Source organism: Hirsutella rhossiliensis (genome assembly GCF_020360975.1).
Source record: "Hirsutella rhossiliensis strain HR02 chromosome Unknown scaffold00001, whole genome shotgun sequence".
NCBI lineage: Eukaryota > Fungi > Ascomycota > Sordariomycetes > Hypocreales > Ophiocordycipitaceae > Hirsutella > Hirsutella rhossiliensis.
Genome location: NW_025408667.1, coordinates 7,040,349 through 7,055,631, shown reverse-complemented (window position 1 = coordinate 7,055,631; position 15,283 = coordinate 7,040,349). Strand labels below are relative to the sequence as shown.

General features: G+C 58.9%; 4 protein-coding genes across 4 annotated transcripts; 2 read left to right on the top strand and 2 right to left on the bottom strand.

The window, feature by feature from the left end:
* Positions 1–1,693: 1,693 nt before the first annotated feature.
* Positions 1,694–2,614, top strand: HRG_00924 (indole-diterpene biosynthesis protein PaxU; the record flags this gene model as incomplete). Its single annotated transcript, XM_044859395.1, has 1 exon — positions 1,694–2,614. The coding sequence occupies one exon, from the start codon at positions 1,694–1,696 to the stop codon at positions 2,612–2,614; it is 921 nt and encodes a 306-aa protein (XP_044725795.1).
* A 503-nt stretch (positions 2,615–3,117) lies between these two features.
* Positions 3,118–3,414, bottom strand: HRG_00923 (uncharacterized protein; the record flags this gene model as incomplete). The annotated part of the gene is made up of 1 exon (XM_044859394.1): positions 3,118–3,414. The coding sequence occupies one exon, from the start codon at positions 3,412–3,414 to the stop codon at positions 3,118–3,120; it is 297 nt and encodes a 98-aa protein (XP_044725794.1).
* A 3,238-nt stretch (positions 3,415–6,652) lies between these two features.
* HRG_00922 (KH domain-containing protein) lies at positions 6,653–8,481 on the bottom strand (the record flags this gene model as incomplete). Its single annotated transcript, XM_044859393.1, has 6 exons — positions 6,653–6,750; positions 6,802–6,979; positions 7,036–7,895; positions 7,965–8,225; positions 8,280–8,372; positions 8,436–8,481. 6 exons carry the CDS (start codon positions 8,479–8,481, stop codon positions 6,653–6,655), a joined length of 1,536 nt encoding a protein of 511 aa, XP_044725793.1.
* A 3,115-nt stretch (positions 8,482–11,596) lies between these two features.
* On the top strand, positions 11,597–15,071 carry HRG_00921 (WD repeat protein; the record flags this gene model as incomplete). The annotated part of the gene is made up of 7 exons (XM_044859392.1): positions 11,597–11,630; positions 11,885–11,966; positions 12,016–13,112; positions 13,170–13,306; positions 13,360–13,570; positions 13,627–14,777; positions 14,850–15,071. The coding sequence occupies 7 exons, from the start codon at positions 11,597–11,599 to the stop codon at positions 15,069–15,071; spliced, it is 2,934 nt and encodes a 977-aa protein (XP_044725792.1).
* Positions 15,072–15,283: the final 212 nt, after the last annotated feature.

Genomic DNA, 15,283 nt, shown 5'->3' with positions numbered 1-15,283 from the left:
ACGGTGCGACATGCTCGGCGGCCTCATTCACGACTCTCTCTCTCTCGCTGTCTCGATCTCTGCATAATTAGTTTGTCCCATCTCCCCCTGACGGCGGCGTGCATCATCAAAGCCGGCCGCACAGCAGCTGGAACCACCTCATCTCTTGGCCACCGATCATCTGCGAACTCTTGGCGGAATCCCCTTGGCCTCCCTTGGCACGGCAGCGCCACTGTGCGACCGGCCGCCTTGAGGTTGGGGAATAAGCCGCCATCGGAAAAAGATGTTTGTCCCGGGGCGGTCTCGCTGCGCCCCTTGTCTTGCTTGCGGTGGCGGGGGGGCAAACACGCTCGCTTCTCAAAACGGCGTCGAAGCGGCACCGGCGTGCGAGGCTTGTCCCGTCGTCGCACGGCCATGTCGCCTTGCACCGGGCGCTGCATGGCGTGTTTGTTAGGCATCGCTCTTCACCCTCTCTATGCCATTCGGCCCGCCGACTCGACTCATTCGCAAGAATATCTGTGACGAATCTGCCGCTGCCAATCTCGGTTCCCAGTTGCATCTCATACGTCCTGGCCAGAGGTTGGCTGGTTACTGTTCATGCTCATCTCCGACAGCGAGTTCATCTCTCGCCCGCGCTTCCTCTCTCACCCTCTTGTAAGCAAAATGTCGACGCCTCTCTCCCTTCCCCTTAAAACCAACGACATCGCCCCGTCCTCGGCGAGCGCAGCTTTTCTTTACCCCATGGCCAACAGCCCAACGGCCCATGTCGTGCGCCAGCGACCAGCGTCGTCAGGGAAAACATATGGCCCGTCTGGAGCCCATCCTCCTACATGACCAGCATCCCATGACTCCCAGCATTTTCTTTTTCTTGCCCCGACGGCGAGCCGTAAAGAGGTTCGGGGCTGTCATGGCTGCTTCTCGGAGACTTCACTGGCCATTACCACATGCACGCGTGGGAAGGGGAAGGACAAGGGATGCGGCGGAGGAGCTGCGTGGCGTCTATCCCATGTAGCCTCCCTCACAAGCCTCCATCCCATTGCCCGCGTCATTCCGAAGCTGATCAAAGCCTTGCATCTCGTCGTAAACACGGTCCGTCCCGTGCAAGTCGGCCGGCGCGTGATGAGTCGACGAAGCCACCCGGGGATCCGGAATTGCAACCCAGATCCCTGCTTCCCCGCGTATTCCAACATGGGCCGGCGCCCACCATTTTCCCCGGGGCTCCGTCAACCTCGGCACGAAAGCCATCCGTCGCATGGACGGTTACGTGCCGTTGATGTAGATGCCATTGAAGCTTCAGCTTGAAGATAAATTCTTTCTGCCTCGTTGAACCGTTGAACTGACATACGCTCTACGCCCCGTCTTTGCGGCTCATCTCCCTCCTTTCGCCGAGACATTCAGTCCGTCGCCAGATACCTCGGTCATCCCTGGCGGCGTAGCAATCGCAGTATTCTGCAACAGGTGCCCCTTGCTTCTCCCTTCCCAACCCCCTTCTCCCTTTGAGTATCACGCTTCTTGTCGAACCCTTCTTCAACGCCACGGTTGACAACGTTTGCATCGCGATCCGTTTGGCCGTTGCTTGCAAGTCTCGGGGTGGGCTCCTTCCAGGCGTCTCCTTTCTTACTCGACCATCGAATTCAGGGTCTACGCCGTTTGCTTTTTACTGCCCCAATCAAAGTCGTCACCAGTCCTCCCCTCCGCGCGAGGCGAAATCTTCATGCCGCCATCCGCCGCCCGCGCCGGACCCCTGGCCTTCATGCAGGCGCTGAGCCCGACAGTCGCCTATTGGGATCCGCGACAGCGGCTTCATCCTCGCAGCCAGTCTCCGTCGCCGCCGTCCTCAAAGGATCCGGAGCTCATTCTGCTGCTCTCGTGGATGGCCGCACGTGATGAGCACATCGCAAAGTACATCGCGCAGCACCAAGCGCTGTTTCCCTCGTCGCGCATCCTGCTCATCCGATGTCCGCTGCTGCGCGTATGGCTTCCGTGGATCGCGCGCCGGGACGTGAAGCCTGCGCTGCTGCTGCTGCGGGCCCTGGCAAAGGGCGGCGACGGGCAAGACGACGAGGGGACGTGCCCGCGCGTGCTGGTTCACATGTTTTCCAACGGCGGCATCAGCACCGCCGTCCACCTCCGGTCAATGCTTCTGGCAGCCGGACTTGATGATGGCGGCCGCGGTATCGCAGCGCTGCCGCGCTACGTGCTGTTGCTAGACTCATGCCCCGGCTACTTCCGCTGGCGCAACACACACCGCGCCCTCGTCCAGACGCTCCCATGGTGGGTGTCGCCGCTCATGCATATCGCCATCGCCGTGGCGTGTGTCTATCACAGCCTCCGGCGCCTGCCCCCGGCGCAGAATCAGAATGCACAGGCCCTCCGCGCTCCGCGGCTCGTCTCGCGCGAGTGCCGGCGAACGTATCTGTATGGCACGGCAGACAACATGGTGGACTATCAGGACGTCGAGGACAATGCGCGGAAGGCCGAGGAGGTCGGGTTTGTCGTGCGCCGGGAACGCTTCGAGGGCGCAAAGCACGTGGCCATTGCAAGGGCCGAGCCGGCGAGGTACTGGGGAGCGGTGCGGGAGTCATGGGAGGGAGCGCGAGCGACGAGCGACGAGCTGAAAGTTGAGGGCGTGTAGTCACGGACTGGTCTTGAAGTCGGAGGCGATGGCGAAGCCGAGACGATCTGCTAGGCAGCCTCGGACAGAAAGGGCCCGGCCGTGCGATGGCGACGAGACAGCGCGCGTAACTCGCAGCCGTCCGCAACTCGGGTGACACGACGAGGAAGGCATGAGCGGTCAAGGTATACACAAGAGAATACTTCCCCAACGCTTCGAAGCCCTTGCCGAATCGAAGCATAGGCTTGGGATCCGGTCTGTTTCCCCCGCTTGACAGGTGGCGGCCAAGCCAAAGATGGAAAGTAATGGCTGCGCTCACGTCGATGCCGTCCCTGGTGGCCAAAATTCCTTTCAACGCCGTGGCCTTGCAGTGAGGGAGGAGAGATCCAAGGGAAGCAAGAAGCCGGGCTTCATTCCGTCGGCTCACTTGTGGCGGAGGTCGATAATGCCGGGAATGGTACGGAGTAATGGCGGTGGTGGGCCTGGTCGCCCCTTGTCGATTCCATTTCCGCGCCTTGCATCTCTCACGTCTTTTGCTTTTTGCGCTCGCGCTGTGTCTCGTCGGATTCGGCGGCTCGCTTGGCGGTGGGCACCGGGATTATGTCTTCGTCTGTGACGTCGCCGACGCCCTCGTCCTCTTCAGCGCAGCAGTCGCACTCTTGGTCAAAGGCGTGCTGCTCGGCGAAGACGCCCCTCTCGCATTCGCCAAAGGTGCCGTTGTTCTTGGCCTCGAGGCACGATAGCTGCTGGGAGAGTTCTTGCCATGTTTGCGTTTCACCGCATCGCGTGCAGGAGCCGGTGAATACAAGGAGACGACACATGATGGCGGCGACGGGCGTATGTCGACGAGGACGGCGTTTCGATGGATGAAAATGAGGGGGCAATGGGGGGTGAAGAGCGAATTTCAACTCTATAGTCGTGTCAACAGGACAGGCTGATTGGCCGCGTCGTGTGTTGTTTTGCAGATGGGCGGCTATGTGCGGTGACGACGGAGCGAGCGCTGAGCTGCAGCGGCTTGCTTGTGCAGATGAGAGAAAGATGGAGGGTCGGGCAGCAACGAGTCAAAAGGCGGATGGTGGATGCATCGACATGGGCGAGCTTACAGTAGGCACACGAAACAAGCAACCATGTCTCTCTGCGGCAAGGAGATGAATGGGCCAGCGTCCAGGTGCGCAAACAAGGCGGTTTGGCATGTGTAAGGAGGGAAGATGCGTGTGGATGGATGGATGGATGGATGAAGAAGCGTAAAGTAAAGCAAGGCGCCAACGTCAGAAGCTCCACTAACACACGCGCGACAACGGACGGGTCGGGCCGAGGAAGCGTCGTATGTATGTATGTCTGAATGCAGTGTGCTTCTCCCTTGTGTGTGTGGTGTGTTGTTCTCTTCAGCTGACCGTCTCGGGAGGCGGGCAGGGAGGTAAAGCGATGAGCAACGGAGGACGGAAGAGGTCGGTGGAGAAGGAGTCTGGGTGGGCGAGATTATGCGGATGGACGGCGCGGAGAATGGGGCGGGAGAGAGAGAAGGAGAGGGGGGAGAGCCCGGGCGTACAAAGAGGAAAAGAAGAAGGGAAAAAGGAAAAATAAATCGGCAAGTGTATTGATTGATGATGGGCAAACGCATGTGGTTCAAGCTGGTCGGGTTGACAGATGACGCCAGCCTTGCGTACGGAGTCCAGTAGTTGATACTGCTGCTCCCGTCAATCTCACTCCTGTTTTCTTTTCCTTGCCGTCTCTCTTCTCCTTTTCCTCCTGATTCTCCCCTCGTCTTTCTTTGTCGGGCGGTGTAGGGTTTGACACAGAGGCAAGGAAGGAAGCCTGGTACGGATAATGAAAGATGGCAGTACGTAGTACAGAGGTTACTCGAGGTCTCCGCCGGTACGTACAGACCTTGCCGCTGCAGACGGGAAGCAGGCAGCAGTTGCAGTTGCATCTCAACGTGTGTACCTCCGTACTGTACGGATAGATACATGCGCGCACGTGCCATTTAGAGGTGCAGTAGGTAGGTGTCTACCTTAGGTAGGTACCTAGGCAAGGTTGACCTCGTACACAATGAGCACTGTACGGAGCATCTCGCCCGGAGAGAGACGCTCAACGAGAGGAGGGAGGACCTGTGGTCCATGGAACGGAACAAAGGGGCCCGAAAGTCGGCAAGGTTGCCAAGGTCAGTGGGAATCGGGGTGCTTTGCGTAAAGTCGGACAAGCAGTGTGCTACGGTCCCACTACTTGCTTGTACATCCCTACATACTGTACCTTCTCACCCACACTACCTGTACATTACCTAGTTAGTATACTCCGTAAGCCGCCGCGGGCAAGGTACATAATTAGCTAGCAGCAGTCTTCAGTGGGCGCTCGCAGAGGGCTACGGCGGCTCGTACCCCCGCGCGGCACAGTCTAGGATGCTGCAGCGAGCGGCCAAACATGTTCGCAAAAAGGCCTCGGAGCCGTCTCCTCTGACGCGTATAGTCAACCTCCCGCCGAGCCGAGTCCCAGCAGCATTGTAAAGACAGACGAGAGAGGGCACTGCACATGTCCCAAGGCTTGCTTGTCCCAAAGCTTGCGCCTCTCACATCCTGGCCAATCGCAGACGGCCGCCAGGAGAAAAGCGCCCGTTCTAGACCCCGTCTCACCCCTGTATGGTGAGGCCATTGAGACACAGACACAGCCGCGGGTGGGACCGACGGGACTGAAAAGCAAAGACACAAAACGGGGATGCAGCCTACCTTAGCAACTTGGCTAGTTTCTTGACACATATTCGTACTTGACGGAACAAGACTCGGAAACTACACAGCCGGCACTATTGTACCGTAATACCGGCCCATCCGCGCCCCCCTCTGCCCCCCTCTCCCCGCAGCCTGGATATCCATCCGTAGCTATCTATACCCACTAATAAGAAGGAGAAAACATGCCAATCCACATCGGCCCATCTCCAGCCGAAGCTGCCACCCGCATCCTGCCTCGCCGCGCCCGAGTCTTGATGCAAGTGGCCTGTCGCTGCTCTCGCGCGTCTGCCGCCTTCAAACAATATCCACGGAACCGTCACAGTAGGGCCCCAAATCTTGCCGCATGTAACCGCCTCATTCAAAGGCCGAGTGCAGCTAATGTACACTCCTGACTGCGTTCCTCCAACTCCCTCCCGTACCCCCTTGGTCAACCGCCTCCCCTCCAGAACTACCAGTTACAAGCACCGCGAACCCTGATGCAGGCAAAGAAGAAAATGTGGGAGACGCAAAGAGGGAATGTAGGCTAAGGCGACGTGACACAGCAGCAGCGCGACAGCACGTCCAGAGGTTAGAACAAGGCCAGGCTCGTTGATCCGGTGCAGGCAGGTCATGTGCCGAAGACTCCCGGTCCAAGTTCAGTCCCGTCGCAGTCAAAGGGCCTTCGGATGGTCAAGTCTCCACAGCATTGCCGTCAAGGTACCTTAGGCGAGAGATCACATCCCCTTGACACACTCGCTAGGCTGGCTGTGTAAAGAGGGTTAGAAACGCGAGTCTGGCTGCGCAAAAGGCGGTCGTCGCCAACGAGTGGGGGGCGGGTGTTAAACTGCAACTGCCAGCTGGCCACCATGACATTCTCTGGCCTCAGCATCTCAAAGCCACCGGCGTCCAGAGCTCATCGCCCAGAACACGCCGGGTCCATCGAGTCAGGCCATGTCCCGGCGGACTCGGACCGACATCATGCAGTGTAGAGGCGAGCTTCAGGCACGACGGAGGTCATAATTGGCCGCGCAATGCTATGTCATGCACTGTCTGGCCCGGCTCATAGACGAGGGTATACGTTCATCAAGGCAAACCATGTCGGCAGGCAATGAGGATCCAGGGGTAAAAGAAGGCGGGGCCAGAGACGAAGCAAGAAACGGAAACGGAATATGCTGTACAGTCGTGGGCACCATCAAAACGTCATGCTGTGGTGGGCGGCGCCTCGGGGCCACGAGGCAACATCAGTCAAGTCAAGGCATCTCAGATGGATGCTCGGTCCGCGCGGGCTGCGCAACCAAGCTCGATCAGGGTCACCCAGTCACGAAAGCACTCCATCGCGCTGTCGAGACGGGGGACATCACTAGGCCCCGGGCGCTGGCGCTCCTTGTCCGCCTTGCTGCTGCTGCTGGTACATCAACGACTGGTACCAGAGCGTGATGTAGTTTTGATACCCGCCGTCTAGAAAGCCAGTCAGCACCAACTCGCCAAGTTCAGCAGACGAAAACTCACATTGGGCATAGGGGTCGGCAGCGTCGCCTGCTTGTGCTTGGGGCGCCGGGTTAGTAGACGGGCTCGGCCCTGGCTGCGAATAGGAGGACCCTCGGTCAAGGTCTTGGTGTCCTCGGCCCCGGCCGCCCCCGCCCCCGCCTCCGCCTCCGCCGCCGCCTCCGCCGCCGCTCTTCTGTCGCTGCGGTGCCATTAGCAAACTGCAGAAGCATGGAGGGCTGATATGTCGCCACTTACCACGGCATCGACCTTCTCGTCAATGGCCTGCTTGGCGCGAGCGATACTGTCGCGCGTTCCAATCAAGGCAATCTCCCTTTGGACCTCGCCGGGGCCGGACGACTGAGCCACATTGATCTTGCACCCGGTGCTGTTCTGCATCTCGCGGATCGTTTCTCCTCCCTTTCCGATGATCATACCTACTGCGTCCGAGGGAACGTAGATGGCATCGTTGACCTTGTCCTGGCCACCTCCTCCCCCGAGGTCCCTCATCGGTGCCTCGCTGCGACCGCCGACGGGAGGCTTCTTGGCGGCAGGGCCGTCGCCTCGCGTGTCGCTGTCGACGATTTCCAGGATAAGATCCTTGGCTCGAGTGGAAGACTCGACGGTTCCGATCAAGTTCACGGGACGCAAACCATTGACGCTCTTGGACTCCCCGACAATGTTGATGTGACAGCCAGATCTCTCCTGCAAGTCACGAATGGTTTCGCCTCCACGACCGATGATCAGCCCCACGGTGCGGTCGGGCACCATGATTTGCATGTGGTCCTCGCCTTCTCGCAGCGATGCGGAGCCACCCCGGCTCGCGTCTCTCGTGGTATCCGGGATGCGGTTGAGAGCGCCCATTCCACTGTCTTCGATGATGCGGTTGATGGCCGTCTTGACCTCTGCACGGCGTTGCCCGGGACCAGAGATTCTGCATTGTCGGAAGGGGCCCCCATCGGTGGCGGCCAGAAACTGAACGCGGCAGTTCGAGTCTGCCTCGATGCGGCGGAGATTCTCGCCTTGTCGGCCGATAATCAGTCCCACGAGGCTCGACTCGATCTGAATGGTTTCGGAGTTGTCGTCGGCCCCTCGCAGGGGAGATCTTTCCCGGCCACCTGCTCCACGGGGCGAAAAAGTTCGGCCACGCGGGGGAGGCGAGTACGAGCGGTCGCGTCCGTACTCACGACCGTGACCGCCTCGGCGGTCGCCTCTTTGGTAGTCGCCCCGAGCGGGGGAGCGAGACCTCGAGCGCCGATACGGTCGATCAGGGTTCCTCGGGTCGGAGCCGTACACGAGCGGCCGGTCGTAAGAGGTTGCTCCTTTTTCCGCCGCAAAGGCTCTTGCCTTGGAAACAACGTCGTCAAAATTCATTGTTCCCGAGTTGATGGGCCGGATGGCACTCAAGTCGACATTTCCGCTCAAGGCCGGTGCAGGCAGAGGATGGCCTGGATTGCCATAACCAGGAGCGCCGCCGGGAGGGGGAGGAGGCTGGTAGCCACCTGGTGGCGCAGACGGGGCCGGAGCCGGATAGCCATGGCCAGGAGCGCCAGGAGGCGTTGGATTCGGCGTCGAAGCTGGAGGGCGCTGTGATGCTGTGTCGCAGAGTTAGCAAATCGAAGCCGGATTGCGGACGAAAACAAGCTCATGGGCCTTACCGAGCGCGGCCAAGATGCTCTGAATGTCAGCTTGTGGTTCCGCCATATTCCCCTCTCAAAGCTCCCTGCTGGTGACGCAGAAGAGTAAGGTGTCGAAGGATGAACAAGAAGCGATGGCAGCTCCAAGGGTTTTGGGGCCGGCGATGGAGCTTGACGGGCAGCCGCCAAGGTCAAGGGCGCAGCGAAGATGAAGAAGCGGCGGCAGCGAGGATGAACTGGCTGTGCTAGCTCAGAGCTGTACAACGGCAAAATTGGGTTCCTCGAGGGTGGCAATCAAGCGTTTGACTCGTGATGGGGGGTTGGGTGCTGCTCGAGCGCAACGTGGGCCGAAATGGCCAGGCAAACGACGCAAGAGGGCGTGTCGCCTGTGTCTCGGAGCGATCTGCAGGGCGGGAGAGTGACGGAGAGCGGCCGCACAAGGGAAAAGGCGCGAATAAAGCGCAGCAGACCTGAGGCAGGCGAGTGCGAGGGACTGCCCGAAGCCAGTATCGAGGGATCGTCTGCTGACTTGACCTTTGGAGGGGAAGAAAATCAAGAGCAGCGATTTTTTTCTCACTGGCGCAAGGCGGGTGGCCCGGAACAATCAGGTGCCGGGTCCGCGTCAGGCGGCTGGCCCTCGCTCTCCAGTTTGTGTACGCCGACGTAGGGAGTACCTTGGTACGAGTGTACACAGTCTACGGGACTGTGCAGCACGGCGCTCTCGCACCGTCGGATGGATGGAGGCTTGCGTGGGGCAACCCCCGCCGACACGTGTCGTCGATGGAGCACGATGCACGACTTTTTCATGATGCCGGGGTGCTGCAACGCAAGATGCCCCAGAGCTTGGCGTCACGGCGTTGGCCAGAGAAAAGGGACGGATACCTAATCACTCACTAATCATGACTGGACATCATCGCCCAAGACTGTCGGATACATACATCCCTTGCTCAAGCAACTGTTTGCTGCCCTGGTGGCTGTCCGCCGGTGCGACGCGGGGACCAGGCAGCGTCACGACGAGTGCCATCGACCAGAGAGGCGCGGACGGCGAGTTCGGTAATCCGTCGTTACGCGGCATGAATTATGGCTTGCCAGCCAGGCTAGGCCGCAGTGGGTGGGTGGCCGAGGGCTTACCGTCGCAGAAGAAGTGTGCTTCTAGTCAAGCAAACTCTCCATATTACCTTTTCCGAGTCGTCCGCACATGTTTCATGCCCGGATTGGTCCATGGCCTCTACAAGGAGCGTCCGTTGTCGATGATACACGGAGTGCAGTAGTCCTGCTGTCTGGGTGACAGAAGACAGCTGTCCATTATGCCGGCAGCACCGCCTCGCTCCCCCTAGGCTGTCAAGCCTTTAAGAGTAGAATGGTATCCGCGTAGTCCATAACGTCGCCCAGTGCCGCCCCCGTGTGTCCAACTCGCTGAGCACTACCATGAACGTCCGCGCTGCCCATCTCGCAACACACACATCAGCCAGCCCCTTGCGAACAAAGGCTCGACTTTGGCATCCGCCGTCCGATCTCGTCCCATTTGACCCAACCACCGTGTCCATGTGTCTCCGAACACTCGTCGAATATGGGTGCTGTCATCAAGTCTCCAGAGGAACCACGGAATGCTACAAGAGGGAGGCATGTCCTGGGATCAAGATTGAGGTGCTCTACAACACGGATGACTGTCCGCAGTGCGAGGGCCAAAGTGGCATACACTCGGCCAGGTGGTGCCCCGTGGGCTGCGGCTGCGTCGTCATGTAGACAAAGATGTCGTCGACCGCTGGCGTGTCGATAGGAACCACATCTCAACAGTAAGTAACATGGCAATGCACCAGTTCGGAGCCTACGCCTGGTTGCCGACACGTGGACGCAGACGGAGCAAGTGGGCAGAGCAAAACTGACCGAGCCCATAGCAAAGACGCCCAGATTACACGGGCTTACCTTTCAAGCCAGGTCAGCTTTTTACGCCTGTTGCGCTTGAACCCGTTTACATGCCCACCTGTTGGGCAGTATGGAGCACGCGACGACGAAAGGCCAGCTGCCCTGCCCAGCACGAGGAGATTTCGTCGTATCATTCGAAGATTGCCAGCACCAATCCGGGATCGAAGAGGCACGCACACCCTGCTCTAGAGACACTTTCCAGAGTTCCGCACTCTGGATTAACACTCTACTCGAGCACGAGAGAGGGGAGCTGCTCTTGAGCTTGCGGCTTGTGGAGTGGTCATTTGGGAGAGCAATCCCGAAGGCTTTGGGCTGGGGTCGCCAAGAGCAACCATCAACGACGAAGCATGCCGAGACGTGAACTGGCAGGGAAATTCATACACACATTGGGTTTGGATGCTGCGCAAGCCAACGAGGTTTGTCATGAAAGGCGCGACGGGCAACGTCGAGAGCTAGGGCACGATGCCTCAAGGTAGTGGAAGATTTGAACTTGATACTTGATCCAAAGTAAGCGTCCTGTGTCACCTCCCATTGGATCGGTCTGTTGCTGGTGGTCGTCAGTTGTCACGTGAACTGTCTGGTAACCAGCTGGGTGCCGTACGTATTGTCATAAATCCCTCAACGTGTGCGGAAGGCAGGAACGACACGGTCGAGAGAGTTGGCAAGGTACTGTACCTAGATTCGGAAAGTTGACGACAGAACTCGGCCAGAAGAGTCGAGATCAGATACCGGCATTATCCGAAGCAGTTGGCGGTACCTGCCATGTGGGTACCTGCCCAGTTTCCGCAGGCGCGGAAAATGGCCGGCGTAATCCGCGAGAGTGAGCTTTCCCCTCCTTGAGGCTGCATTCGGAGTTGGAGGAAAGGGTACAGAGCTTGCCTTGGTTCGGCTCAGAGTCCGAGTCCAGGCTCTTTCTCGTCCGAGGCAGAGGTAATTAAATAATTACCTTACCTACTCGGCTTAAAGGTACCGAAGGTAGGTAGGTAAGGTAGGTACAGTACCTTCTGCCCTGCAGTACGGAGTACGTACAGGAGAGTTCGTGGGAGCACCTTACTGTAAGAGGTAACCTTACCCACGAAGCAGTACAGGAAAGGGCAGGTACATACGTCTTCGTTCAGGCATTACATATTTCTGGATGCCCTCTTGGCACTGCTGATAGCGCCCGTGCCGTGCAGCCGCCGCCTGTCTCATTCTCCGTCTCCTGTCTCTCCCTTTCTTGCGCATCGTTGGGCGTCGAAACACCACCAGCTTGCGCCATGGCCAAAAAGGCCCGTCAGAGAATCAGTTACGGTCAGTCTCTCTACCCGCTCGCCGCTTGCTCCGGGCCATGTATGTTCCCGCTCGTGTCGCAGCGAGCTGTGCTTCTCGTCACCACCAATGGACCGACATATTAAATATATATTTATATATATATATATATATGTCTCTTCCAGCCCCCCGGTGCACCGCCGCATGCTACACAGAGCGCTTGCGCATCACACAGTGCTGCTCAGAGTGTCGTGACCCCAGCTCCTCGTCGCCTTGACGCTGACCGCGCAATCCAGTTCTCGAGAACGCCAAATCTTCTGCTGGCGGCCACCGTCTCGGCGTCAACGGTCTGGCCGTCGACGCTAGCAACGGCATCCTGTGAGCTCACCTTCTGCCCAAGGCACGCACCCTCGGCTAACCTGTCCAGCTACTCTGGCGGACGCGACGGCATCCTATGCGCATGGGACCTCGACCTCGATTCTCATGGCGCTGGCGGCCGTGATGCCCCGCGCAGGCCGACGACGAGGCTGCGCGCCCAGACCCAGGCGCACATGCATTGGATCAACGACATCGCCCTGGCACAGAACAATACCGCCTTGGTTTCGGCTTCCTCAGATCTCGCAGTCAAGCTATGGCGGCCGTACTCCGAGGAGGACAGGACCCGCGCCCACACCATCGGCGAGCACGCCGACTACGTCAAATGCGTCGCCACGCCCCCGGCTGACATTAACGCCAACTGGGTTGCTTCGGGCGGTCTCGATCGCAAAATCCGCCTCTGGGACCTCGACGGTGCCGGCAAGACGCTCGAGGTCGACATCAAGGGCGAGGAGGTGACGGAAAAGGGCTCCGTCTATGCCCTCGCCGTCGGCCGCAGCATCCTGGCCAGTGGTGGGCCGGACAAGATGGTGCGATTATACGATCCCCGAACCGGCTCCAAGGTCTCCAAGCTGGTCGGCCACCTCGACAATATCCGGTCCATTCTCATCGATGACGCCGGCGACATCATCCTGAGCGCCGGCGCCGATAAGACTATCAAGATGTGGAGTGTCCGGGGCGGGCGTTGCATGTATACATTCACCATGCACGACGAGAGTATCTGGTCTCTCTATTCCGATGACCCCCGGCTGGGCATCTTTTACAGCAGCGACCGCTCCGGCCTGGTTGCTAAGACGGATGTCCGGAGCAGTCTGGAGGACATGGACGACGGTCTTAGTCTTGCTGTTGTACAGGAGAACTTTGGCGTCTCCAAGGTCGTAGCCGCCGCCGGCCACATTTGGACGGCCACGAATCGCTCATCCATTAACCGCTGGGGAGACATAGACACAAGCGGCAACATCAAGCTCCCTCAGGACCTTCGACACGAGCGAGCCTCTGCCACGGCGTCCAACGGGCTCGTACCGCCCTATCGGCCAGAAACTGACGTCATGGATAAGAGGGAGATCACCCCTGAGTCGGTTCTCCGTCTATCCAGCACAGCTGTCTTCTCGTCACGAAGCAATCGGGACCCAGACTCGGTCACGATTAGTGAGAGCTTGGCCAGAAGGGCCTCGGAGGCCGTGGAGGACCAGCCAGACTTGACAGTCAGACCTATTCATCAGGTGCCCGAGGAAACCATTGAGGGTCAATTTGGCCTGCTGAAACACAAGATGCTCAACGATAGGAGAAGGGTTTTGACTCTTGACACGGCAGGTGACGTGTTGCTTTGGGATCTGATTGCGGTTTGCCATCCAGCGACAAGATCTGGGATCCAAATGCTGACTTGAGTATTCAGTGCAAACCCATACAGAGCTTTGGCAAGCAGCATCTCGAAGACGTTGACAAGGCCGTCAACACCCGGGAGGCCGTAGCTCCCTGGTGCTCGGTCGATTTGAGCTCGGGCAACCTCACAGTGGTGCTGGAGCCTTTTAATTGCTTCGATGCCGAAGTATACGCGGATGAGCTGAAGTGGGAGGAGCCACTAGAATTCAAGGAGGACCAGAGAAGTGAGGATGCCCATTCTTTACGCCATTGGCTACTTGGCTAACCAAGTATGGCCCAGTCATTCTCGGGCGATGGATTCTACGGTACCTGTTTGCGAACCTCATCAGTGAGGAAATCAAGCGTGATGAGCTATACCGCCAGAAACTGAACGACGAAGCGGAGAGAAGGCATGCCGCCAGCCGACCCAGCGCCCCAATATCAATCGACCTCCCCCAACCCAGTACGCCGAGCTGGCAGGTATCAGCACAAGACGCGACGCCTCGGCCCAACGCTCCCCAGCTTCCTGTCCCCACCCCCGGCCTCGCTATCGGGCTCGCAACTCCCGGGCTCCCGGGAAGCCTCCCCAGTGCTCGCCAGGATGGCGTGTCCGGTTCCTGGGATCGGGGTCTCCCTGGGGAAAGGGAAGATTACTTCGCCGCCGATAGAACGGCCAGAGCGCCTGCCACGCCCGCAACAGACACCTCGGAGACCAGGGTCTCACACGAAAACGGCGCCGAGAAAGGTAAGGAGAGGGACAGGGATAAAGGGCCTGATAAGGGGTCTGACAACGGCAAGTCTCCCGGCACCCCCTTTGGTAGGAAGTTCAGGATGTCATTTAGCTCCAAGAAGCTTCGGTCCTTGTCCCAAGCAACCCAGGAGAAGCCGGCGGTCGCAAAGGACGGCACCGAAGAGTCCGAGTCGTCTTCTACACACGAGAAGGAAGTCGACGACAGCTTCTTTGGCGTCCTACAGAAGATACGCCAGGAATACGACAAGCAGCTGGCCGAATCACCGGAAAAGCCACTAGAGACTCAAATCAGACCGAGTCTGCCCACCGAAACGCCTGTTCTGAAGCTTCCGGCAGGCACAAGAGTCATTATCCAGGAAGAGACGTCTGGCGGCAGTGCCAACATCTACCAGGGCACGGTGGAGGACATTGGCCGGGACGTGGACATTATCGAGCAAAAGGCGCCAATGTGGCTTGGAGACGTGCTCCTTCGAAACTACATCTCGCACAAAGAACCCATCAAGGTTTCGTTCATCCTACATCCCATGAGCAATCTGCCACCAATCTCACCCGCCGATGGAACCAATCGGCTCAACGCCAACAGGATGTTGCGGGTCAAGAAGATCCTCGCATACGTGGCCGAGAGACTCGACGAGTTGCTGGAAGACCAGCCGGATGGGCTGAAGCCCGAGGATTATCTTGAGCTTTACTGCAACGACCAGGTAAGTAGTACCAGCGTCTTGCCTCGCTCGCCCTTGTGAGCCCTGGAGGGTGGCTGACCGGAACACGTTCAGTTGTTGGGCCATACCATGAGCCTGGCCACCATCCGAGCCCACATTTGGAAAGGTGGCAGCGACGTCGTCATGTACTATAAAGCCACGGGTCGCAGGAACCTCAAACCCCGTGGGCAGCCGTCCCCGACTATGCTGCTCGCGGAAGAAGGCGGAGCCGCCGCCCAACCAACCGCAACGGCGGCAGCGGTCTCCGAGGCCGGTACTGCTGCGCAGGCATCCTGAGAGACGGAGCTGACAAGCTGTGATTGTATCAATCCCTTTTCTGGGGGCCAGAGGGTCTTGGGCTCGTCACCCTTGCATTATTTTCCCTTATTGCGCACATCCTTGTGTCTCCCACATTGCACATATGCTGGTATGCCGCCTTTCTCCGCGCAGGAGTATATATCTTGTCGCCTGCTTGCTCGTTCTCTACATATTCATGGGGTGGAGCCAGC